General features: G+C 42.6%; 1 protein-coding gene across 2 annotated transcripts; it reads left to right on the top strand.

The window, feature by feature from the left end:
• Positions 1 to 5,908: 5,908 nt before the first annotated feature.
• On the top strand, positions 5,909 to 21,353 carry MIOS (meiosis regulator for oocyte development). 2 transcript variants are annotated; one of them, XM_048511023.1, is made up of 11 exons: positions 5,909 to 6,006; positions 7,761 to 9,131; positions 9,925 to 10,023; positions 10,829 to 11,086; positions 13,581 to 13,750; positions 15,439 to 15,504; positions 16,092 to 16,250; positions 16,754 to 16,906; positions 17,980 to 18,184; positions 18,824 to 18,953; positions 19,170 to 21,353. In XM_048511023.1, the coding sequence occupies exons 2-11, from the start codon at positions 7,838 to 7,840 to the stop codon at positions 19,264 to 19,266; spliced, it is 2,631 nt and encodes an 876-aa protein (XP_048366980.1). In that variant the 5' UTR covers positions 5,909 to 6,006; positions 7,761 to 7,837; the 3' UTR covers positions 19,267 to 21,353. The 2 variants fall into 2 exon arrangements, with proteins under 2 accessions (XP_048366980.1, XP_048366979.1); XM_048511022.1 differs by lacking the exon at positions 5,909 to 6,006 and adding an exon at positions 6,017 to 6,214.
• Positions 21,354 to 25,860: the final 4,507 nt, after the last annotated feature.

The raw sequence follows: 25,860 nt of genomic DNA, 5'->3' as shown, positions 1-25,860 counted from the left end.
ATGCCCTAGCATGATAATATTATTTAAAGACACTTCCTGTAGGAGACACTCAAGAAACAAATGTATAATAAATATGTCATACTGAACATCTAAAGTTCACACATAAATGTTGACAATCCCTGATTAATTTTGGGAATGGGTTGGATCCAATCAGTTTTTCTGTTGGTGAGAAAAGAGGGCGGGGACTTCTATTTTAGACCACCAAAAAAACTTTGATCAGAATCATGAGATCTGCCTGCAGATTGGGAGAGATAGTGAGGAGGGGGATTAAGTGAGATTGAATTAAAACACAGGGTCAACCCAACCGAAAGTCTAAAAATAGAAATGCATCTCCTCCCCTCTTTTGGGACATGCAGCAATGAATGTGGATTATCATATTTTGGTGACTATCAACATTCATCAGTGTACCTGTGAGTGTACAGTCATTAACTAGATTGTTAACGTCCACCAGTAAATATTTACCACCAGATTTACCAAATATCAGTTTCACTTCAACATATATATTATGGCCACAACCCAATACAGAGTTAAGCGTACTTAAATCCAAAAGAATCAATAAACACTAGAACATAAGCATATTACAGTGATGGGATTCAAATAATTTAACAACCGGTTCTGGTGGTGTGATTCAAGTAATTTAACAACTGTTTGTTTACAAGCACCATTTTAACAACCGGTTCTGCCAAAGTGGTGCGAACCTGCTGAATCCCACCACTGAGTATATAGTAGACATTATATACCTGATTCCCAAAACGTTTTTGAAAAAGTCTCTCAAGGATCTAGTGTAAACGTTATATTCATGGAATAAGAGGGTGTAGAGTTGTCAACTTGAGTTGGGAAATTCCTAGAGATGGAGCCTAAAGAAGGTGGGGTTTGGGGAGGGGTAGAATACACAGACTCCACCCTCCAAGAAAAAATATTTTCCAGGGGAACTGATCTCTGTAGGCTGGAGATCACTTGTAATTTTGGGAGATCTCCAAGGCCCACATGGAAGGTGGCAACCACATCAGAGCATTTGTGTCCTCGTAACAGACTCAGACACAAGGGCATAAGTTAACATAAGTTAGGCCCTCAGTTGAATTTTGAAAGTTGTGTTTCATCATGACTCCAAGACCTCTTTTCGATCCCCTCAGGGTACTTATTGGGGACTGACCCCACCCCACCCCCCACAAATATCTCACTTTATATATTTACATTAAAGCTCATTCCACTCTTTCCCCTTCTCACCTAATTTGTAGAGATCTTCTTACAGCTCTTCAAATTCCGCTGTGATTTTCATCACCCTGAATAATTCACTGTCGTCCAAAAATTCAGTCACTTCACTGCTTGCTTCCATTTGCAAAAATTTTAATGAACAAATTAAGTAGCAGAATTCAAAAGCGAGGTAATTGAGGGGACCACTCTGTTTTTCTTCCCTACATTGTAACAACTATCCATTTATTCCTGTTATCTGCTTCCTTTCAGCTAACCAGTTACAAATACTCCCATCTCATTCTAGGTTTGCCAGCCTCCAGGTGGGGCCTAGAAGTCTCCCAGAATCACAAGTGATAACCAGCCGGCAAAAATCATTTCCCCTGGAGGAAGTGGCTGCTTGGTCTGGTTTAAATTATTCCTCATCCTTGGACTCAGAGGGTTGCCATTGGAAATAAGCTATTTTCATTGTGAGAACTGTCTTATTGGGTACTACTGGACATAGTCTTGTATATCTTATGTTATTTAACCTTTATGTAAAGTCTTTAAGAGAAACAATTTGTAGCTTTGGAATTAATATACTGATGAAACCTGGCTCTATTTATCTGAGCCAATTTTGACCAGGGAGGGCAGGATATAAAATTCAATAAACAAATACACAATAAACAAATCTGTATCCAAAACTCTGGGCTATCCAGTACAAATTTTGAGCCACTGCATAACTGCTGTGATCAAATGGTCAGAAATGAACAAATTGAACCTGAACCCAGACAAGAGAGAAGTGATGCTGGCTGGAAAGACTGAGCCACTGAAGGACACTAATATTGAAGTGCTTCCCACTTTTTATGGGGTTCAACTGTCTCTTGCAGACTTGGTTAAGAGCCATGTGGTTACACCGGGCCCAGCACTGCTGCTGGAGAAACAAGTTACTGAAGCAGCAGAAAATTTTTTCTTCCAACTCATCTTAGCTAAGAAGATGGCCCCCAATCTTGACTCAGCTAATCTGGCCACTTGGATCCATGCCAGGGTAACATCAAGACTAGACTTCTGTAGTGCACTTTACACAAGTCCTCTGAAGTCAACTCAGAGTCTTCAGTTGCTGCAGAGTTGTCAGGTCTCAAACCTTGAATCAATAAATGAATTCTGGATTGCTGATCAGTAGTGATTACTAGAAGGCAACAAAACACCCAGCTTGTAAAAAGCCAGTTCTAGTGAACCTGACTTTTACTATCCCATTTATTCAGAAATAATCCCCCCGCCTGCTTTCCCAAAGAATATGAAAATTACTTCAGAGCCGAGGCACCGCAATCTCAGAAGCAGTTAGAAATAAAGCCACCTGGCCTCATACCCCCGCAGAGCAACGGAAACTTCTCGTTTCACATGGAAGCAGAAGATGTCGGGGTAAGCCTAGTTATCCACAAAGCATGTGAAGCCATAAAGTAGAGCTCAAGGGAAGAATGTCCCATTACAGCAGTGGTAACATGTAGGAGGCTGAGTACATATCTCTTGTAGCGATTACATTGAAGCAGGAATGCATCTCAGTCAACTAGATGCAATCACTGTCCATACATTATGTAACAATCACATTGAGTTAGGAATGCATCTCATTCTCAATCAACTAGGTGCCATCTGTGACAAGAATGCTACATCTTGGTTATTATCAGGAGCTAAGCTAAGCATGCATATTAGGCCCCTTTTGAAATCACTTCACTGGCTTTCCACAAGTTACCGGGCTCAGTTCATGTTACTATCAAATACAAACCCCCTGTGACCTCGGTCCCTCATATCTGTGGGACCATCTCTTCCTATGTGCCATCATAAGAGTTTGCTCATCTGAGCAGGACCACCCTGCAAAAGAACAAAACCAACAACTGTCCTTTCATATGCATTTTCTGTTGTAAACCAACCCCAGATTTATGGAATGGCCTGCCTGATGAGGTCAGGAAGGTTCCCACTCTCCTATAATTCTGCAAAATATGCAAAACTGAATTATTAAAGCAGGCCGTGCTTCTACACAGGTAACAGGGCTGTGTTGTAACAAAATGGCTCAGAAAGATACTCCAGTAGATTGTTAGGGACTGTGGGCTATACTACTGAGTATAGCTTGTACTGCCTGTTGCTATAAGCAGGATCATGTTGTATATTTTGCATTGCTTAACATGCCACATTAATACTTATCCTTTGTTTTAGCTCTGTTTTTAGAATTCCGATTCCAGATTTCTACAATCTGAGCTTCTCGGCTGAGTAGGAACTTTGTACTCAGGTCTGTGAAGTCCTGACCCAGTCTGGGATGCTAACGCTTTACTGTATCAGAAACTGGCTATTCTGTTCTTGACCAGTGGGAAAAAAACTAACTTCAGGTGCCCCAGATGCAAGACGGCCATTTCTCCAGTTGCTTGCTAAACTTGTCACATCACCAGTCTAAACTTTAGTCAGAGAGAGAAGCATTATGTTAATAATGTTTTCTGTCCCAACAGAAGGACACTTTTGTCACACTGGGGTGGTGCCTTTCTGCTGATTTTCCTTTCCTGATGCAGACCCCACTTTGTCCTTTTGCTGTTCCTGAGCATTTCCAGACTCCTAGAAGCACAATTTCAGAAGGACTCAGTTGCCTGCAGCCAAAGGAGGGCAGATGGGTCAGTCCTGTTCCACAAACTCCCCTCTGCTTGCTGATCTCAAAGAATGCCAGCCAATAGAATCTCTGGAAGAGTGAGAGGTTATTTTAAATGTTAACTGACATTGCATAACAACTTTCAGCCTGTGTCCAGGCTGTCTAAAAATGTTCCTCCTATTAACCTCTTTAAACACCACAGGCCTTTGCCAATCTGGCAGCCTTGAATGTGTGGCTAATGGAAAGATGATACAGGAATTGGCCTGATGCTGCCACACAAATTTTCTTCATGGGACAGTCCATTTCCCTTGAAAATTTAGCTTTTTTTAAAAGGGAGGGGCTGAATTAGACATCCAGGCAGGTTGGTCAACTGTATAGGACCAACAACACATTAAACAACTTTGACATCTGGGCGCAATACTTTGTTTTCTAAATTGATTGAAATGTGGGCCCCAGGGTACATACTCCACAATAATTTTCTATAGACTACCTTTTAACATGCTGCCTTGCCTGTAAGCACGGATGGTTGCATAAAGTATAGCTAGAATACACAACCATGTGTGAACCTGAATAGCCCCAGGAGAGCCTGATCTCATCAGATTTCCAAAGCTAAGCAGGATCAGCCCTAGTTAAGATTTGGATGAGCAACCTCCAAAGGCTACCTGGATCATGAAGTGGAGGTTGAACATCTCTAGCACTGAAGATCCTATGGGGTTGCCATAGGTTAGCTGTGACTTGATGGCACGCAGACACACACACACGGGCTAGAATTCTGTTAAGTGGTTATGATAGTTGGAATGGAACCAGATAGGAAGTTTTCCTAGATTAACAGGGCCCTCACAAGCAGTTACACCCTTCTAACACCATTAGCTTCAATGGACTTAGAAACATGCAAGTCAGCTGGTAAAGTAAAACTGTCATGTTTTCCATTTTCTGTGTTAAACTGCCTTAGTTTTTGATGGCTTGACTATGGAAAGGGGGATATAATTTTTCTATTTTCAGAACTAAGAGATTTTGCCCCACCTTGTGGATCCCCATGGTACATCATCTGATTCAGTTTAAGAAAGTGACGATTTTAACTTTCAAATGCCAACTGCGCTCCTCCACACCAGTCTTGTTTTTGTTAGTCTGTGGCTTCTTCTGCACATGCAGAAGAAGGCATTTTCAATGCACTTTGCAAGTGGATTTTACTTTGCAAAATAGCAAAATCCACTTGCAAACAATTGTGAAAGTGGATTGCAAGTGCATTATTCTGCATGTGCGGAAGGGTCCTGTCAGTTGCTTACAGTGGCAGTTAGCACAGAAAGTTGCCTGAAAGACAAGACACATCCATCCTGATCCAGTTAAGGAGATCCATGTGCATAATAGTCACTGAATCTGGAACTGCAGAACATAAATAGGATACACTTCCAAAGGCACATTTCTTTATTTGAGTGCTGATACCAGCTACAGTATCTACAATGGAGAACTTTCAACAACATGCGGATCCCCAGCAACATTCTGGATGGTGATGCATTCAAATGAACCTCCCACTGAAAGCGTTTACACCTGTGATGCTCGTGTAGATTCAGCACAGCATATTTATAACGAGTTGCAATCATTATAAATGAATTCGTTTTCTATTTATAAAAAGGGGGAACGAGTTCATTTATAACGATTGCAACTCGTTATAAACATGCCGTCTCTTGATGTACCAAGTCATGTGAACATAAGCCTGCGAACATATGTGGATCTCCTTAGTTAGCGTTGGCAACTCCGAGGCTTGGGAAATTCCTGGAAAAAGATTCCACCATTTTTAGCAACTTTAAAAAATATGTCCCAATAAACACATGCGTCGGATTGCAACCTTCCTAATATGGAGGAGGCTAAAACGGAGCAAGAGTCTGACTCGGCAGACGCTCCTCCTTCGGAAACTACTAAGCAGTTACAACAGGAGAGCATCAGCGACTGTGAATTGGCTGCTTCGCTTCGAGGCGGCAAACCTAAAAACAGGAGAGCATTCTAAGAGCAGCCCCGCAAAAGGAGACGCGATCCCGCCCACCGGAAGTATTGCTCTCTCTCTCACCGGAAGTGGTGACGGCGTTTTCTTGCTCTTCCGTTCCGAAAGGCGGAAGTAGAAATTGCACAAGGTGGGCCGCTTTGAAATTGTTGTGTGTCTGCCTCCTTACTCCCTCCGGACCGGCTCAGTTCCGGGATCTTGCGGGGTGAGTCCTTTCCGCGTGTCAGCTCAGCTACCATGGATTGTGCGATGGCGGAGCACCTGCAGTCCTGGATTGAGTAGGGTGGTTAGACTAGGTTGCCTCTGTGGCACCTTCCGACTCTGATTCTGTGGTTCTAGTAGTCGTTGCTGGCTCTGGAGAGAAGATTACAAGTGTCACTCGCCTCGGAAATCCCTGACGGGGAATTGGGATGGTACGCTGGTAAGGGGGCTAGATAGGGAGCGCTTTTATAACATTTCTCTCTCTCGATAAATATATATATATATAGTTGCGGTCAATTGACCCATAAAACAGACAAACATCAGCAAACATCAGATCAACAATAGCAAACAGATCCATAGATTAAAAGAACAAAAGGGGTTAGGTTGCATAGACTTCGGAGCAAAATATTACAACATGGGAAAGCTTTTGTAACTTACTATTGAGGCCAGTTTATATCAGCTTAGTTTAGCAAGACATTAAACAGACACGTGCATGATACCACGGGGTGCTGGTCCTTAGATAGTTTTTGGCGGGGAAAAGAAAGGACATGCACTTTGCTTAGCCTTAGAAGGAGGTTACATATTAAATACACAGGTGTACTTATATAAAGTAGTGTAAATGCTGTGAGCACAAACCACTATGGCACTTGGACTGACTTGTGTTCTTTGAAAGAATTATTGAGTTCTGGATTGTATGATGTAGCAAGCAACTGATTGTCATTCCATAATATCTAGCCCACAATATGTTTGTAGACAATTATGTTAGTTTAATAATTCATTTACACTCCTCTCTTCCATCCTAGGGGATTCCTTGGAAAGTTCTTTTTAAAGCTATCATATGGGGAAAAGTATGAATATTAGAATTTTTAAAAAGTGAACCAAATATTGGAAGCCAGCTGGTAAACAGTATTCCACCTAAGCCACTGGTCACAGAAGTTGGAAATCACTATTTATTTATTTATTGTTTCAACTTATATACCGCCCAACCCCCGAAGGGCTCTGGGCGGTGAACAACATTCAAATACAGATAAACATAAAATTAAATATAAGTTAATCTCTAAATAATATAAATTAAAATGCAGCAGTTAATACATAACATAGAAAACAGTGTACCTGTTATGCTTTGTGTTGTTCACCCTAGCAAGTGCCAGCATACATCTGTGAGTGTTGTATTATTGGCTTTTAAGATGAACACAGCGGGTATCTCTGAGGTGAGGCATGCAAACACAATTGTTTGAAATACTGCTTCTGACTTGCCTAGGTGTCCCATGCAGAGTGGAAATGGTTCTAGGGTCTGTGCTGGTCTTGAGACCCTGATAATTACAAATCTTGCATTTATTCTAAAAAGAAGCATTTTTCCAGATCTACAGTGGATAATAAATAGATGCTCATGGATCTGTAGTCCTTGCATATCTGCCACGTGTTGTGGTGTTGTGTGACTCCAGTGATGTTCCAGCATACTTTTAGCTATTGTTGTGGGATATGGAGTGCTTAATATGCACATACTGTTTTCATTTGATAAACCTGTGAAGGCATTGGGAACCACAGTGACTTTATCAGTGATTATATTTTGCTACACATAGTCTTTGTCAAGTATTAGGAAGAAGATACAGAAAATACTATTTGCAAAAATAAACCATGTAAGAAATTCTTTGAAGGATTTGGGGAAAGGTAAAGTCAGAGCGATATTGAATGAATCATAAATTCTAGTGTAGAATTGTTTTGTTACTGTAGACTGCTCTGTTTTTTTTTAAACAGGACCTAAAGGAATGAATGCGGCTCAAGTCTTCCAAACAACAATATAATCTCCCTTTCAGCAATTAGTGGGAGCAGTCATGAGTGGCTCTAAACCTGACATTTTGTGGGCTCCACATCATGTAAATAGATTTGTTGTGTGTGACTCTGAGCTGAGCCTCTACCACATCGAATCTGCTGTAAGTTCTGAGCTCAAAGCAGGATCACTACGTTTATCGGAAGAAACCACAGCCACTCTGTTGTCCATTAATTCAGACACCCCGTATATGAAATGTGTGGCTTGGTACCCCAAATACGATCCAGAATGTCTCCTGGCGGTTGGGCAGGCCAATGGCCGAGTTGTGCTTACTAGTCTTGGCCAAGATCACAATTCAAAGTCCAAGGAGTTGATAGGAAAAGAATTTGTTCCGAAACATGCACGGCAGTGCAACACCTTAGCATGGAATCCACTCGATGGCTATTGGCTTGCTGCTGGCCTGGATAAGCATCGGGCTGATTTCTCGGTACTAATCTGGGACATCAGTAGCAAATACACTCCAGAAATTCCAGTTGCAACTGAAAAGGTTAGACTTTCCTCTGGAGACACCGAAGCAGGGCTGGTTGTGACAAAGCCACTTTATGAATTGGGGCAGAATGATGCTTGCCTTTCTCTTTGTTGGCTTCCACGGGATCAGAAACTTCTTTTAGCTGGAATGCATCGGAACTTGGCTATCTTTGACCTTAGGAATATAAGCCAAAAAATGTTTGTGAATACCAAGGCTGTTCAAGGAGTCAGCGTTGATCCATTTTTCCACGATCGCGTGGCTTCCTTCTATGAAGGTCAGGTTGCCATATGGGATCTCAGAAAGTTTGAAAAGCCTGTTTTGACCCTACTGGAACAACCAAAACCCTTAACGAAAGTGGCTTGGTGTCCTACAAGGACTGGATTGCTAGCTACTTTGACCAGAGATAGTAATGTCATCAAACTCTATGACATGCAGCACACTCCCACGCCCATAGATGAAACTGAACCCACAATCATTGAAAGAAGTGTGCAGCCCTGTGAACATTATATTGCTTCCTTTGCATGGCATCCCACAAATCAAAATCGAATGGTGGTGGTAACTCCAAACAGGACCATGTCAGACTTTACTGTGTTTGAAAGGATCTCACTTGCATGGAGTCCAGTGACCTCTTTGATGTGGGCATGCGGGAGGCATTTGTATGAGTGCACCGAAGAAGGAAAGGCCCATTCCCTTGAAAAAGACATTGCCACCAAAATGCGTCTGAGGGCTTTATCCAGGTATGGCCTTGACACGGAACAGATCTGGCGAAACCATATTCTGGCAGGAAATGAAGACCCACAGCTGAAGTCACTCTGGTACACTCTGCACTATATCCTTTACAGATGCTGTGTCTTTTAAAAGCCAGTGTGGTGTCATGGTTGTGATGTCAGACCCAGTCTGAGATCCCCACTTGATGGGTGGCTCAGGGCCAGTAACTCTCAGCCTCGCAGGGCCATTGTGAGGATAAAAAGGCAGGGGAAATGATGCACACTGACTTGAGCTTCTTGGCTGGTAAAAACCTATTAAAATAAATAATATGACAGAAGGTAAAGGTAAAGTTTCCCCTTCAGTTGTGTCAGAAAGATGCCGCAAAAATCTAGCAGGTCAACATTGTTAGGCAACAATCACGTTCTGATGGCAAGTGAAAGGGATTCTCTATTCCCTTGACTATCTTGATGTGTCTGTTTCTACTGCTCAGAAGTGAAGGGAAGATTGGTAGGAGAGTTGGTGGCCTAGGGCTTTAAGTGACGTGGAGGAGGTAGAGAAGAGAGACTTCTGGGCAAGGAGTAGTAAGGACCCAGGCTCTGTTATGCTAACAGTGGAGTCTTCAGCCAGCAAATGATGTGTATCACAGCAGTGAAAAGCTGCTTGTGTCAGAAGAATGTCCACAGTTAATGGAATGGAACCTTTGGCTGTGACTCCATATTCTTATTACTCAACCAGCACAATTTACACCAGCAGATCTTATAAGAAAAATTGGTGCAGAGAAGTTCATTATGAATATATTCTTATCTTCAGCAGAAATATCTCCCAAATACACATGGTATCATTCACAGCAGCACAACATCCCCCCCCCTTAACTGCTGTTAATAATTTACCCAGTTTCCTATACCTGACAATACTTATGAAACAGTATACGGAGGATATGGATCAGAAATTAACAGGAAACAAGGGTTCCTTAGTTTATGCAGGCATCAAATCCATTGTGAAGGCATCTATGGGTAAGTACAGTCTGATAATTTAAAATAATTCCTCGAGCTGTTGCTCAGTGGCAGAACATTTGCTTTGCTTGCTGAAAGTCCCAGGTTCAATCCTTAGCATTTTTATTTAAAAGGATCAGGTGGTAGTTGAGATGAGAGACCTCTACCTGAGATCTTGTTCAAAACTTCTTTAAATGAGAGAAGGAGATTGGCCGACCCAGCCTACCTGAGAGAATTATTGAAAGATGGAGGAATAAGCAACGCCTGTGTACCACTCCAGTCTTTGAGGGAATGCATTTTTAAAATAAAATGTCATTCTTTGAACACTGTCTTTTCCAAGTGTATGTTCTGAGCCTCCACTCTGGCCCAGAAGACACCTCCTATCACCATTTAAAGTCTTCTCTGAGCCAGATTCTGTAACTGGTTTTAGGGGTTTTCCCAATTTTTAAAAATTGTGCAGCCCAACAAGAAAGGCCACAGTAATTTTCAGTTGCTGGAATCCACTTTGTGAATAGCAAATGTTGTTTCCATGCCTTGTTGCAAAGGCTGTTGGTACACTGTCCTGTGGTTTGGATTCTCAGCAGCTTGCATAAGGGCAAGCTGCTAGAGGAAGGTGCCTGCACTGAGGGAATGGATCTACGGGATCCAATCATGGTATGACCATTTCTTGCTCCAGAACTTGGTTACTGCTAGCACAAAAAGGCGAAAGGCATTTAGTGAACATAGTGACGAAAAGAAGATTGTGCAATATTGGTATTTTAGCTCTGCCTGTTTTTGTAGGCTAAAAGTTTGCATTGTTCTGTCTGTGCAATCAATTGTTCTTTAGGGACAACAGAGAACCTCAGGCATAGCCGGAGTGGGTCTGATCGACAGGCAGATATTATTCAGTATCTCAGCGAGGAGAGATTGCTGGCTTTGCAGCTGTGTGGATGGATCAAGAAGGGCACGGATGTCGATGTGGAACCTTTCCTAAACTCTTTGGAACAAGAAGGAGATTGGGAGCGAGCTGCTGCTGTAGCACTCTTCAACTCAGACATACGACGAGCGATACAGATACTGAACAAAGGAGCTTCTTCAGGAAAAGGTGTCTTCTTCTGATTGGGTGTTTTGTGCGTGCGTACACATTAGGGCCGTGGTGGCAAACCTTTGGCACTCCAGATGTTATGGACTACAATTCCCATCAGCCCCTGCCAGCATGGCCAATTGGCCATGCTGGCAGGGGCTGATGGGAATTGTAGTCCATAACATCTGGAGTGCCAAAGGTTCGCCACCACTGTATTAGGATTTGACAAATGTTCTTAGGCTCTTGGAGCCTGCACAGACTTTAGCGACCAGACTAATTTTTTTGGCCTGTCGAGGTTTTAATAGCCATATTTCCTAATTATCATTACCTTACCTAACTTCTCCCCATTCTCTCATGATTCCACAGTTGCCTTAAAATGCTTCGTTTCATTAAATACTGGAACCAATACAGAACTGCAACTGATTAAGAAATAAATTCAGTGATGATAAATTAATTCCTGTATAAAATGGCCCTGACAAAAACTTCTTGCACGTTTCTGTTACACAGCAAAACATTCTGAGGTGAAATGATAAACAAGCTTTTCAATACCAATAAAGGCTTGTTGTTGTTGATAAACAGGCTTTGGACTGGATTGAAGCATGGTTTCAGTTAGTGTTGGCCAATTCCTAGCCTTATGCAGCCCTTGTTCCAGAGTGCTTTTATTCATGCAGGTCCCATGTCTTTTTGATGGTCAAAGAGACCTGTTTCTTACCAGTGGAAGAACTGGTTAAATCCAACCCTTTGTACTTCCTTTGAGAGTTGCTGAAAATACTAGATCAGGGGTCTGCAACCTGTGGCTCTCCAGATGTTCATGAACTACAAATCCCATCAGCCCCTGCCAGCATGGCCAATTGGTTACAGACCCCTGTACTAGATCCTGAACTGAAATTTCTAGGTGCCTGGGATTTGTATGTGTGTGTGTATGCATCACTCAGGCTTGGATCCTGACCTCCCTTTCCACTTGCTCTTGTTCAGGAGGCAGAGGTGATTTTTGCCAGTTCCACCCTCTTGCTGCAGTCCTCTCCACATCAATCCCCCATGTGGTCTGACCTGTGGAGACAATACTTATGAAACAGTATTCAGGAATCACAGAGGACTGCAGTGGAAGGGTGGAAGAAGCAAAGTTATGATTTGCATGGCGCAACTCCAGTTGTGCTGAATGATGTTCAAGGCTTTGTTTTAGATACGGTCATAAAGTGAGACTACGCACACCTATTACTGATTTATTTTCCTCCAATATATTATGTCTTTTTGAACCCGCCTTTTCTAATTCTACACATAAGAACTTATAATAAATATCGATTCAATATTAAGTACACATTGATGAAAGCTGGACATTGGATGGAGCCCCTCTGGTCAATGGAAAGGGCTTTGGTTTCTATCAGTCCCTTTCTGCTAAGCTACAAAATGGCTGGCATGGGTAGGACTTAGACCAGGCAGACAACTGAAATGACCTCACTCCCAAGATACAGACTTTACCAAGGACTGGCTACAAAGACACTCTCCTCATGTAGGTTGGTTGCCTTCTGCTTACCTAAGGATCATTTCCATTGTGTCCAATAGCATTCTGTGAGAAAAGTTAAAGGGAAATCCTTCTGAGACCTATTCCCTTACAGCGCTTTTCAAATTCTTCTTCTGAGTGCTTACTCCAGTTTTTGCGGAACAGCACTCACAGTCCTTTTCTTTCCTCTCAAGGGTTCCATTATGTGCAGCACAGCGTGTTAAACTACACTGACAGATTCCTTTTCTTTTTGTAACTGGACCAAAAGGATAGCCATTTCTCAGCCTTGTGCTGGGGCCATAAATATCATATCAGTGGGGGGACCTGACAATTCACTCTCCACATTTCTTTGCTGGTGTCTGTGTAGCCATTCTAAGAGGCATGATTAAAATAAACATTTATATGTGATGGTCTCATCTGAAACAGCCCATGTTGAAATTTCTCCTGTTCTCTGTAGTGAAGGACTTTAACTGACAGAACAACTCTTCATTGTGACCAGGTAGTTGCATATCATCTGCTTATTTGGGGGGTTCTCAGCCTTATTAAACCTATGGGCAGTTTTGAAAGGTTGAGAATAGGAAGTGGGTATCTCAACAAGATAGCTGACCAGGGGTTCTGGGGCCAACCACAAAATGTTGGCTGACTGCAAACCAAGCATCTGTATACGATGAAGGGAGCTTCTTCTGAATGGGTGCTTTTGCGTCCACAAAGGTCATGTCTCCTGGGTTCTTGTAAAGTACATCATCCTCCAGTAAAGTGAAAGAAACCCTGGGCTGGCTATTTGCTTTGGAGAAGTGAGCATAAGAAGCCAGTGGGCTTCAGGAAGAACATCAGTTGGTACCATTTTAGGGATGCCTGGTACATCCCGCTTTTTGACAAGCAGGTCCTTTGAGTGGCTTTGCTTTACCTTGCAGAGCAAGTTGAATTTCAGAATAAATGTCCATGTTTATGTGTCGTCAATCAGTTGTTGAAAATATTGATTGATTGTGTTCTTCTTTGTTTCTGACTATGCAGGTGACCTCAATCTCAATGTTGTGGCCATGGCATTATCCGGCTACACAGATGAGAAGAACTCCTTGTGGAGAGAGATGTGTAGCACTCTGCGGTTGCAGCTAAACAACCCTTACCTGTGTGCAATGTTTGCATTTCTGACGAGCGAGTCGGGTTCCTACGATGGAGTTTTGGTAAATCCTGCCACAAAATACATATATATGGAAATGTGGAAAGAATGGGGAAACTTGACCTGCGGTAGTTATTTTACTTACTTACTTATTTATTTATAGTTAGATTTATAAACCACCCTCCCCCGAAGGGTTCAGGGCGGTGAACAACAAATATAAAACAATAAATTAATCATAATCATATAGTAATAAAACCCAACAAGCAGAGACAGTAATCAGTATAATACCAAAAATTAGGAACGATGTAGTAACAGATGGCGACAGAACCCCCCAACCCCACCCCCTGTGCCCACGAGAGTCCGTTTTACAGGCCCTGCGGAAACTTTGCAAGTTCTGCAGGGCCCTGGTCTCTTTAGGGAGCCTGTTCCACCAGAAAGGGGCCAGGGCCATAAAGGCCCTGGCCCATGTAGATGCCAGCTGGATGTTTTTCAGGCCAGGGACCTCTAATAGGTACTCCAAGGAACAGAAGGATCTATCAGGGCAATACAGGGAGACGCGGTCCCTCAGATATGCAGGCTCAAGGCCGCTCACATCCTTGAAAGTCAACACCAACACTTTGAACATGATCCGAAACTCGATTGGCAGGCAGTGAAGATGGAACAGGACCGGTGTAATCCAGTCCTGGCTAGATGCCCCGGTAAGGAGCCTGGCTGCTGCGTGTTGCACAAGTTTATGTTTCCAGATCACAGTCAAAGGCAGGCCAGTGTAAAGTGAGTTACAATAATCAAGCCTGGAGGTGACTATTGCGTGGATCACTGTGTCCAGGTCAGAAAGGGAGAGATATGGGGCCAGTCACCGTGCCTGCTGCAAATGATTGAAAGTTACCGGGACTGTTCGAGTAACCTGGACCTCTAGCAACAATGCCGGGTTCAAAGTTACCCCCAGGCTTTTGACAGACAAGGCTAGATGTAAGGCCTTGCCATCCAGCGTAGGCAGGCAAAAGTCCACTGGACGCTCCCCGCGACCCAGCCACAGGGTCGCTGGATTTAATTTCAGTGACTCGCTCTCAACCAACGAGCAACGGCTTGTAAACAACGCTGGACCTAAATATTGTACAGGAAACAAAATATGGAGTTCACACTCCTTCTCTTCTGTAAATGGAAGGCGCTTCTGCTCAGGCAAGCAAAGGTTCTGCAATTTCCTCACATTTACACCACCAGCCACATTGTAGACTCCTTGGCTGCATCATGCTCTATTTCTGAGGGTTCCTTGACCTTCAGGAGAACTTAGGGAGGCCGGGAAGAGGGGCTGCAACAGGAGGGGGATGAAGGAAACTAGTTTCACAGGTGGAACTCCACTCATGGTTCATAGGATCCAACCCAGTTTATCACTTAAAAGATTAATAATAATATAATTGGCTGTGATCACTAGTTTATATACCTTTTAGTATATACAGGAGTTTGTATAATTTAACACAATTTACGGATGGAGTTTTTGGTAATCTTTTGTCTTGCCAGTGAGCTCAGGGCAGTATACCGTTAATCTCATCACAGCACTGTGAGCTAGACTAGGCTGAGAGAGACAGAGAGAGACTGATTGGCCCAAAGTCACCCAGAGTGGCAGAGTGGAAATTTGAAGCTGGGTCTTCCAGAGCCTTGTCCAGTGCTAATGACAGCTACAGAACCCTGGCTTTCTATTAAGAAGCAACAATAGTTTTTTGGCTAATGCTAGTGTATTTTGTATTCTTTTAGTATGAAAGCAATGTAGCAGTACGAGACAGAGTGGCATTTGCTTGTAAATTCCTCACTGATGTTCAGGTAACACCATCAAGTTTGCTATTCTTTTATCCCCTTTAGTCTCTATTCTTTCCAGAAAACAATGGCATGAAAATGACAAACCTCCATGTCGTCTTCTTGGGTTGGGCGCAAAAAAAGCCATTTGAGATTGCCCAGATGTTGCTCAAGGGCTCGTTTTGCTGTTTCCAAGGCCTTCTGCACAAGTGTGTAAACAGACACTTGTTTTATGGCAAGAGATAACTGCCTCTCAGCGACTGAGTGGAAAAGAACAAACTCTGTTTTGATCCCCTGAATGCCCTTGAATCTCCATAACGGAGGCACCCATAGCATGGGCAGGGATGTGTAGGCTAATAAAAAAAAATCTTTGGGGATCTGTTTGCAAAATAGCATTTATAGCTTAATTTAGGATCTGGTGCTGATATGTTTTCTTCTGGAAATATGTTTTGATGGATAGTCTTTCTTATCCTTCCTGCAAAATATTGATTATGTGATATTGAAACTCTGGATTCTGTAATGGAGCTCAGTTGCTCCACATTTGCAGCTTGGATGCGGCGGGGGGGGGGGGGGGGGTCCCATTTCTTATCATCATCTTTTTTTTCTTTTTGTAGTTGAATAGATTCCTTGAAAAATTAACGAGTGAAATGAAAGAAGCTGGGAACTTAGAAGGAATACTCCTGACGGGACTAACGAAGGACGGGGTGGATTTAATGGAAAGTTATGTTGACAGAACAGGAGATGTTCAGACGGCAAGCTATTGTATGTTACAGGTTCGTATTTCTCTCTGAAATAAATCCAGAGTGCAACTTTTGCAACAATTCCATACTCATTTTTATTAGTCTCCGCTTTGCACATTGCCTGGATTTATATTACCTCAGCCTGACTGCCATGTTTGATTAGACAGATTTGCTTTCTTGATCAGACACTAGCTGTCTTTGTCTCTTTCCCAATATTTTGTAATGTGCCTTTCCTTTATAATGCCTGCGGCCGAGTTCAAAAATAATCCTGGTGCGCAATATACAAGCAGAACCCTGCTTTTTGAAAAGTTAACCCCGCTTATTTTGTACAGTCAGCAAAAGTGGCAGAATTTTTCCAGTACAATCATGAACATGTTTGTTCAGAAGGAAATCCCACTTAGTTTAAAGAGAATTACTACCTAGTAAGCATGTTTCAGATTGTAGCCTTAATCTTCCCGTTCATCACAAACTTGTTAAGAAGCATTCATTTTGCCCATGTATGTGTATTTGCTTAGCTGACGTATGCCTGCTTTCAGGGTTCTCCCTCTGAGGTGCTTAAAGATGAGCGGGTTCAATATTGGATTGAAAACTATCGGAACCTCTTGGATGCCTGGAGGTTTTGGCACAAACGAGCAGAATTTGACATCCACAGGAGTAAGCTGGATCCTAGCTCAAAACCCTTAGCACAGGTAAACATAGCTCCGATTGTCCTGAATAAGTAGAACTAACACACATGAAATGGTATATAATGACTAAAATATTGAGTGTGCTAATTGTAAATAGGCTGTTTGTCACTCATAAACGTAATGTTGCAGAAGGCAGGACTTGCTCACTTCGTTGCGTTCTTCACTCTAATGAATGCTGGACATTGCTGAATTTTGGTGGAAGGCAGTCATGGTTTCCCAAGAGGCAGAGAGATAGAGAGAGGATGTTGCAATAGTCACTTGATGTAAGAAATAAAGCCAGCTGTTTCATTGGCAGCCGACAGATGTGTCAAACCACCATATTGGATTCAGCCTGCCTTTTTGCTCAGCCTTAACTAAATCTTCTCCTTACTACAACTGTGAATCACACGTAGCTTTTGTCCTTGCAGGTCTCATGATCTTTTCCAGGGGTCCAGCATGGACTTTCCCAGTGGTCTTTTTCTATCTAGTGGAAAAGATGATTGGACCCAACCCACTAGGTCAAAAAAAGATGGGCTTTGTAATTAAAAAATATATATTTTTTCTGTTCTCCTTTGTTTTAATATATTTAAAATATTTATATCCTTACCTTTCTCCTGAGCATCTGAGGACCTGTGGTTCATAGTATGCTACACTTAATCAGCAGTTATAGAAATCAGAATAATCCTGAAAGCAGTTGTGAGACCTGGAAGCCCTCCAATATAAGTAACACTGCAGACCCTCTCCCCACCAAAAAAAACTCCAGTTGTAACAAGATGTGAATTTGTCACTAATGCCCTGGTTGAATTGTGAACTTTGCATTTGAGTACTATGCTCCTTTTCAAATAAGTATTGTCCATTGTACCAACTTTGAAATGGCAAAGTGAGGAGAATAGCGGCTTTCTTCCAGTTCCTCTCTCAGTTGTTTGAAAATAATCTTTTCTCCTCTAGGGTCTCATGGGTTATAATCTGCACAAGATACCTAATTGAAATTTACATCAATAGTCTTTCCTAGCCCATCAACCAAATCTCAGAGAGTAAGCTGGGATTTGTTATTTAAATATCATGTCTCTTCTGTATATTTTTCCCTATCTGCAAAGGTGTTTGTCAGCTGCAATTTTTGTGGAAAATCCATCTCCTACAGCTGCTCAGCCATTCCACATCAGGGTCGAGGTTTTAGTCAGTATGGCGTCAGTGGATCCCCCACCAAATCCAAGGTCACAAGTTGCCCTGGTTGCCGCAAGCCCCTCCCTCGCTGTGCACTTTGTCTAATAAATATGGGAACTCCAGTTTCCAGCTGCCCAGGTATGGCTCCAGATTTGATCATTTTTCTGTGTTGACGCATAGGGTTGTGGCATTGATGTACAGACATTTGCTTTTCTAAAGAACTATTCGCATGGGAACCTTTTAGGATAGACTAATTAAAGTTGCTGTTGGCTTGGATCTGCATTTTATCAACTTTTGTTCTATTGTTGACTCTCTTAAGGTACTAAGTGATACTTTGATCTAATCTATGCACTTACTTGTACTAGATGGCATTTCCAGAGTACTATTAGATGATCACTGAATGGACTTCATTTTAAGTGACGTGAGTTTTGGGCATATAGGTGGCAGGTATTTGATACAAGTTTGTCTGAGAGTTAAGAATTCTTGACTTCTTAGGGACAGTCTCTCTTTTTCTATGACAATCATGAATAAATGCATAGATCTGTGGGACTTGGGAATCCTTGCAGTTATAACTCATCTCCAGATCAGGTAGATCAGTTCCCAAGAGAAAATAGATACTTTGGAGGGTGGACTATATGACATTGTTTTGACTACCACATTACTTATCCATCCCCGAAGTTCTCCACATCAAAACTCTGTTTCTGCCCATTTTTAAGTAGCCAATTTTAATTACTATGGAAGCAAACGACTGGAATAATTTTTTCCCCTCACACGCAGGAGGATCCAAGTCAGATGAAAAGGTAGATCTCAGCAAAGACAAAAAACTAGCTCAGTTCAACAACTGGTTTACCTGGTGTCACAACTGTAGGCATGGCGGTCATGCGGGACACATGCTCAGCTGGTTCAGGTAAGGTAGCTGAATGAATGGTCACATAATCTTGGTCTGTAGCTGGTTTCTTGGATTTGTAGGCTAGCACCTCCCATGAGACTCATTCTGCAACAGGCAAGGGCACAGTAGTTCTGAAGGCACATCCAAATTGTTTGATTATCCTTGTTTTATTTTTAATGATTTCTGGGATGCCAGGTTTTTTAAAAAAAAATTATGCTTTTTCTCTTTTTCCAGAGATCATACTGAATGCCCTGTCTCTGCATGTTCGTGTAAATGTATGCAGCTGGATACGACAGGGAATCTCATCCCAGCAGAGATGGTCCAGGCGTAAAACGTCAGAGCTTGAACAAGGACCTTCAGAACAGAAGCTGTCCCTAATAGACATCCTTCACAGACACAACACATACCTCAGAACAAGTCACTCATGACTTTCCCACAGTAGAAAAATGAATCATTCTATCACCTCAGCAATTTGATGTGTGGATGGTTTTGATGTGCTTTGCGCAGCCAAGTATTGTTGGACTTGAGTCTTCATGTATGTCATGTGGGCCTTGTTCAGTGGGTTGTGAAGCAATTCATTTCAGAGGCATTTGTGGAAGCTTCATTTAAATTTGAAGCAGTCTTCAGGAAAATGTTCAGCACTCTGCTGTCCAGACCCTGAACCTTCCATCTGAGATGAACCAGCCCCATATTTCTGTATTTCATGGACTTTTAAAAAGTTAGCAACCAAGTCATTCTGTCGATTCATTTTACTGAAATAATGCTGCCATTTTTTTCTCAGCTGAGACAAACACACTGAACTACTGTTCTGTGACACACTTCTGATGACTCAAGGTCTCTTTAAGTCTGCCTCAGTAAATAGTAAGGTTCCAGCTTCAATGTAAGATGCATCTTGGGAGCATCCACCATTTTTACAGAACTAGCATAGAGGAGTTTGAGAACAGATGCTAGATTGATGAATGTCAGCTGCATGACACCATAGCCAGTCAGCGTCTAACAAAATTGCCACGTTTTAAAAAGCGTGAAACTGGCTGCACGCCTGAAATGTGTTGCAATATTAATAGTACCCACCCGCATTTTACATTGAGATAGAAGGGTATTTGGTATTCATCTGGTTTAGAAAACTGCAGTGTAAATATGCAATTTAGATGAATCTGAGTTATTTCCATAAAGTTTCACTTTCCATAGTTTGAATAATATTGGATGTCACTTGCCATCGTGGTGGCAGTAGATATTAGTGCCAAACATTGATTTGGATCCCTTCTTGAATTTTTGGAATTGGGGTGGGGTATTTCACATTATCCCCTTTACTGTGACAACCCAAATGCTGCTCCTGTGGGCCAGAGGACTTACCCAAGAATTGATAGGGGGTGGGGTGGAGAATTGTGAGCCTCTGGAAGTTCTACGTGAGATTTAGTTGTTATCAGTCTTCCTCCTCAATAATGTACTTGGTTTATTGAAGGACGAGATGATAATAGGAACACTTGGAGGTATGGGGAATATGATTTATTTGTAGAACAATGTTAAAAAAAGCTCACTGAGAAAAAAATATTAAGAACATAGCAACACACTGATGTAATCAATATAGATTTAAGTTACCACTTAGTTTACAGATTTCTTTGGTTAATTGGCAGCAGATCAAAAACACACACTTGAAGTAGCGCAGCCCTAGAAAGCCGAACTCCCTCAGCTAATTTTCAATGCCATTTTGTAACAGTTTAGGGTTTTATAGCTGCCTACTTGACAATCACACACAGCAATTTTAAATAGATGAGCTGAGGTGAGTGTGGTGGTCTGTGCACGTACCAGAGGATTACCTGCCCCCTTTTCCATTGGAGTCCCTTGAACCCTGTTCCCTAGCCTCTCCTGGGGGTTGGGAGATTTCTTAAAAGTGGGGGGTAGCACAGTGGGGGAGAGGGAAATCAGAAAGCAGTGAATCCCTCCCTTTTATCAAGTTGGTGAACAGATGTGCCTTTCTTTTGCACTGGGCACTTTGGAGCGAGGTCACCATATTTGTACACACAGCGCTGAAAAGAAAAAGACTCCTTCATTGAAAACCATTATTTATGCCGATGGACACAGTTGTGCTAGGCTTCATTCTGTTACCTTGGTCAAAGGCCACTTCCAATCAGAACTGCATTTTCATTATCAAATCTGTAGTGAGGTATGCATCACAATACCTAGGCTGTTACTCTGATTTTTTAAATGTCGACAAAAAAATGAACATTTACTTTAACAATCTAGAATTTAAACTATTATAAGTTTGTAAATGTAAATTGTTTGCCACATGTGTGAAGTGTTAAGAGAGCATTCATATTAATGTCTTTTTCCTCAGTCTAAAAGCAGTATTTTTGTAAAATAACTGTATTTTATGACTCTTTAAAAGACTAGTAAATAAACAACCTGGTTCTTGTGGGACTTCTTTGCACCAGTTCACTCAGTAGTTTATGTCTCTATGTCTTTGCAAAATCTGCACTATGTATGTATTTCTGTCCCACTTTTGTGCCTGTTGGTGTAACTTATAAGAAAAAACAATGTGGACAATAGACTGTGCGAAGTTCAATTCCTGGGCTGATGCCTGCATCCACTGGGCCAACTCACTCAGGGCCACAGTCTGCAAGTCACAGGCCAAGAGCCCTTAAGGTCATACCTTCTGTGCAAGTATTTAAGCACCTAAAGATCTGGCCTCCAACATTTGTAGGAATAGTAGGTTGCCCCTTAAATGGTAATTCACGAACAGACTCCCCTGCAGCGCTTCTGGCCAGATTTTTAGTGTCTTTCCCTCTTAGGAGAAGCTTAATAAGGGGAAAGGGGCTGTTGAAGGCAGGTCATATAGGTAAGCAACATTGTGTGTGAGCCTGTCATCAAGTTACAGCTGACTTATGGCTACTCCATTGGGTTTTCAAGGCAAGAGACACTTGAAGGTTGTTAACTGTTGCCCACCTCTGCATGAACTGAGAGTTTAGAGAGAACTGTGCCTGGCACAGGATCACTTGAGTGGGAACTTGAACCTGATTCTCCAGATTAGAATCTGTTGCTCTTAACCACTACACCACATTGTCTCTTCCAACATTCCCTGATAAGTAACATCTGCTAAAGGTGTGGGACATTTTATGCCCTCCAGGTTACTGCCACTCTAGGGAACACCACGAAAGCCCTTAAGAACATAACAACATAAGAACAAGCCAGCTGGATCAGACCAAAGTCCATCTAGTCCAGCTCTCTGCTACTCGCAGTGGCCCACCAGGTGCCTTTGGGAGCTCACATGTAGGATGTGAACGCAATGGCCTTCTGCGGCTGTTGCTCCCGATCACCTGGTCTGTTAAGGCATTTGCAATCTCAGATCAAAGAGGATCAAGATTGGTAGCCATAAATCAACTTCTCCTCCATAAATCTGTCCAAGCCCCTTTTAAAGCTATCCAGGTGAGTGGCCATCACCACCTCCTGTGGCAGCATATTCCAAACACCAATCACACGTTGCGTGAAGAAGTGTTTCCTTTTATTAGTCCTAATTCTTCCCCCCCAGCATTTTCAATGAATGCCCCCTGGTTCTAGTATTGTGAGAAAGAGAGAAAAATGTCCCTCTGTCAACATTTTCTACCCCATGCATAATTTTGTAGACTCCCCAATCATATCCCCTCAGCCAGCCTCTCCTCTCCAAACTCCAGAGTCCCAAAACGCTGCATGCCTTTCCTGGCAGGGAAGGTGCTCCAGTCCCCTCAATCATCCTCGCTTGCCCTTCTCTGCACTTTTTTTTCTATCTCCTCAATATCCTTTTGAGATGCGCTGCATCAGAACTGGACACAGTACTCCAAGGCGTAACGCATTCACGGTTTTGTATATAAGTGGGCATGACAATTCAGAAGTTTTATTATCAATTCCTTTCTAATGATCCCCTGTGCATAGAGTTTGCCTTTTCATTAGAAGCTACATGCATTGAGTTGACATTCCCATGGAACTATCAACTAAGACGCTTCTAAATCCCTTTCCCCGGTCTGCCAGACTGATAGCGCACTGACCCCTGTGGAAGGCAGTATGTGGTTTGGATTTTTTGCCCTATGTGCATCACTTCATCACTTTTACATTTAGCTACATTGAACTGCATTGGCCATTTCTGAGCCCACTCATCTAATTTATCAAGGTCCGCTTTGGAGTTTCGCAACCTTTGTGGTTCTCACCACCCTACATAATTTGGTATCATTCGCAAATCCTGGCTAAACACGCTACCCACCCCTACTTCCAGGTCATTTATGAATAGGTTAAAGAGCACTGGTCCCAAACGGATCCTTGGGGGCACTACACTCCCTATTATCTCCATTGTGAGAACTTCCCCATTTACACTCAATTTTGCTTCCTGTTTCTCAACCAGTTTTAATCCATAGGAGGACTTCCTGGCCCTTCATTGCTGAGTTTTCAACAGTCTCTGGTGAGGAACTTTGTCAAAAGCCTTTGAAATCCAAAGCATGAATGTCCACCGTTCACTTCTGTCCACATGCCTGTTTACACCCTCAAAGAACTCTAGTAAGTTTGTAAGACAGGATTTGCCTCTGCAAAAGCCATGCTGACTCTTTCTCAGCAGGTCTTGCTTTTCTACATGTTTTATAATTTTATCTTTAATGATAGATTCTACTAATTTACCAGGAACAGATGTCAAACTGACTGGCCTGTAATTTCCCGAGTCCCCCCTAGATCCTTTCTTAAAGATTGGTGTGACATTGGCCATCTTCCAGTCTTCAGGGATGGAGCCTGATTTCAGGGATAAGTTGCATATTAAAGTGAGAAGGATGGACCATCTCCTATATACCATTTCTTCTGTGGGAAGATAATGGCCTACTACATCCACCCAACTCGTTGTACCTGGCCTACCTCCTTTGCTAGAAAAACCTGCACTCTTAGAAGGAAGAATCTGCTGTGGACAGAAGAAATGGTTGAAGAGACAGAAGAAAATGCTGGCTAGGCAGATCTTTTTTGTAAGCCACAATCCCTGCTTTCAATCAGTTTTTACATGCTGCATTGTATATGCATCAACTCTGGCCTGTGTTGAATTATTGAGCAATGTGCTTTTTGCATTAGATTCTGAAGATATTAAATCACTCAGGCAGTTACTCTTTCCTAAAAACTGTAAAAACCAATAAAATGCGAAAACTTCTTGTTTTTTGTCAAGCTCACCGATTCAGATTGTTCATATAGCTTCCCTGGGCTTTTAATGATTCAGGAAGTTACCACTTGCACCATATTTTATAGTGTGCTGCAGCTGCAGAACACCAATCCTGAATGATGTCATAGCAACTAACAGAGGAAAAAATCAGCAAGACAAAGTTGTTAAAAAAATTGTTCAGTTCGTCATAAGTCATGAACTGAAACTAATTTCTATTGCACAAAAAAGCAAGCAGAAGTCTAGTGATACTTTTTTCCAGTTCAAGTTTTTGTATGCCAGACTCCCCTTCGCTTGGCAGAAATTCAGCTCAGTTCAAGAGGCAGAGTAATTCAGGATATACTATGAACTTCTTTAGCCAACTTGAATGCTCCTCACTAATGACCAAAATCAAACTGCTATCTGGAATGAGGCATATAAATTTATGTACCATGAATATAGAATATGTACCGTGCAGATTCATGCTAGACCTAACCATGCAGAATTTTATAGCCACTCCATTTGTCAGTCCAGATCCAGACACATTTAGAGGCAATGTTGTTTGATTCTTTCAGCAAGCATTTCCCCATGTTTCTTGCCTGTTTAAAATGTTTAAACAATATTAATTAAATATATGGATTTTCCATATATGTATCCCACACTAGCAATACTTGGCTGTGGAACCATTACTTTTTCTGTGCTTTATTTGCTTCAGCGGGATGAAAACTGCATAGTCTTTATGAAGCAACAGGTCCATATGTTTTCTGGGAACAGATGCAACTCTTCTGCTTGATCTCAAATGACAATAAGACAATGATAATCATAATGTACCTGGGCATCTCTTTCTACTCCCGCCAAGAAAGAATGTCCTGTACTCCTACCAGCCCCCTCTCCCAGCTCCTTGGCTGTTTCTGCATGGGCTGAAATGGGTAAGACGACGTTTGGAAGGGGGGGGGGAACCTTCGCACGGGCACCACTGCCAAATTGATTCAGTAGGGCTCCCTCCCTCCTGAAACAGCATTTTGGAAAACAGCAGCTTTCCTCCGTTGCCGAGCAAACGGCACCAGGTGGAAGCCAGCGTAATTCCTGAGCCGCTCCCAGACGCCTCCTACCTCCTGCTGCCTTCCGTCACTTTGCAGAGACCAGGGATCACACCTACCTCCTGCTGCCTTCCGTCACTTTGAGCAGGCCAGGGATTACGCCTCCTGGCCTCCGACCCCAGAGTAATCGCTCTGGCCATGGGAACGTGTCCCCTGGCCTCCACAAAGCGACAGAAGGAGGTAGGAGGCGTCCAGGAGCTGCGCAACCTGTACCAAGGCAGCGACGCCGGCTGCGAAGCCAGCGGGGCCATTCATGTGAATGACCGACGGAGGTGCATCTGCGCGAACTATGGCAATGCACCCCTGCTCAGCTGGCCATGCAGAAACGGCCTTTGTTGCATTTGGTTCCAAATCATCCTGACTTTAGTTCCAAATCATCCTCCGCTGTTCACAGGCCTCTCAATTCCCATTCTCTCCTTCTCACCTGCCCTTTCCCCCAATGACTGTGCATGCTTGCTCTTTCTTTATCTCATGTACTGTTACTGGCAAGACACTGTACAGTCATAATCCAGAGCCTGTTTTATACTACTCCAGTTGACTCCCACTTTAATGGGACGCAGGGAAATTACACTGCAGAAGGAGCACCTAATGCAACTCTGTTTCCTGCTTTATATTGTTGCAGTTACTCTTATCCCTACTGACTGGCAGCAGACTGCTTTTATTTCCTGTCCCCTGAAGTTACTGAAGACTC

The sequence above is a fragment of the Sphaerodactylus townsendi genome, linkage group LG11 (genome assembly GCF_021028975.2).
Source record: "Sphaerodactylus townsendi isolate TG3544 linkage group LG11, MPM_Stown_v2.3, whole genome shotgun sequence".
NCBI classification, from domain to species: Eukaryota; Metazoa; Chordata; class Lepidosauria; order Squamata; family Sphaerodactylidae; genus Sphaerodactylus; species Sphaerodactylus townsendi.
The sequence above is the reverse complement of the archived record's forward strand: the minus strand, read 5'-3'. Positions and strand labels throughout refer to the sequence as shown.

What these genes read in the sequence shown, in the direction of transcription:
- MIOS (XM_048511023.1), top strand. Translation starts at nt 7,838, where the DNA reads ATGAGTGGCTCTAAACCTGACATTTTGTGGGCTCCACATCATGTAAAT. An exon ending in ACTCTGGTACACTCTGCACT is followed by an intron (nt 9,132 to 9,924) that starts ATATCCTTTACA and finishes ACCTGACAATAC; the next exon opens with TTATGAAACAGTATACGGAG. An exon ending in AATTCCTCACTGATGTTCAG is followed by an intron (nt 15,505 to 16,091) that starts GTAACACCATCA and finishes TTCTTTTTGTAG; the next exon opens with TTGAATAGATTCCTTGAAAA.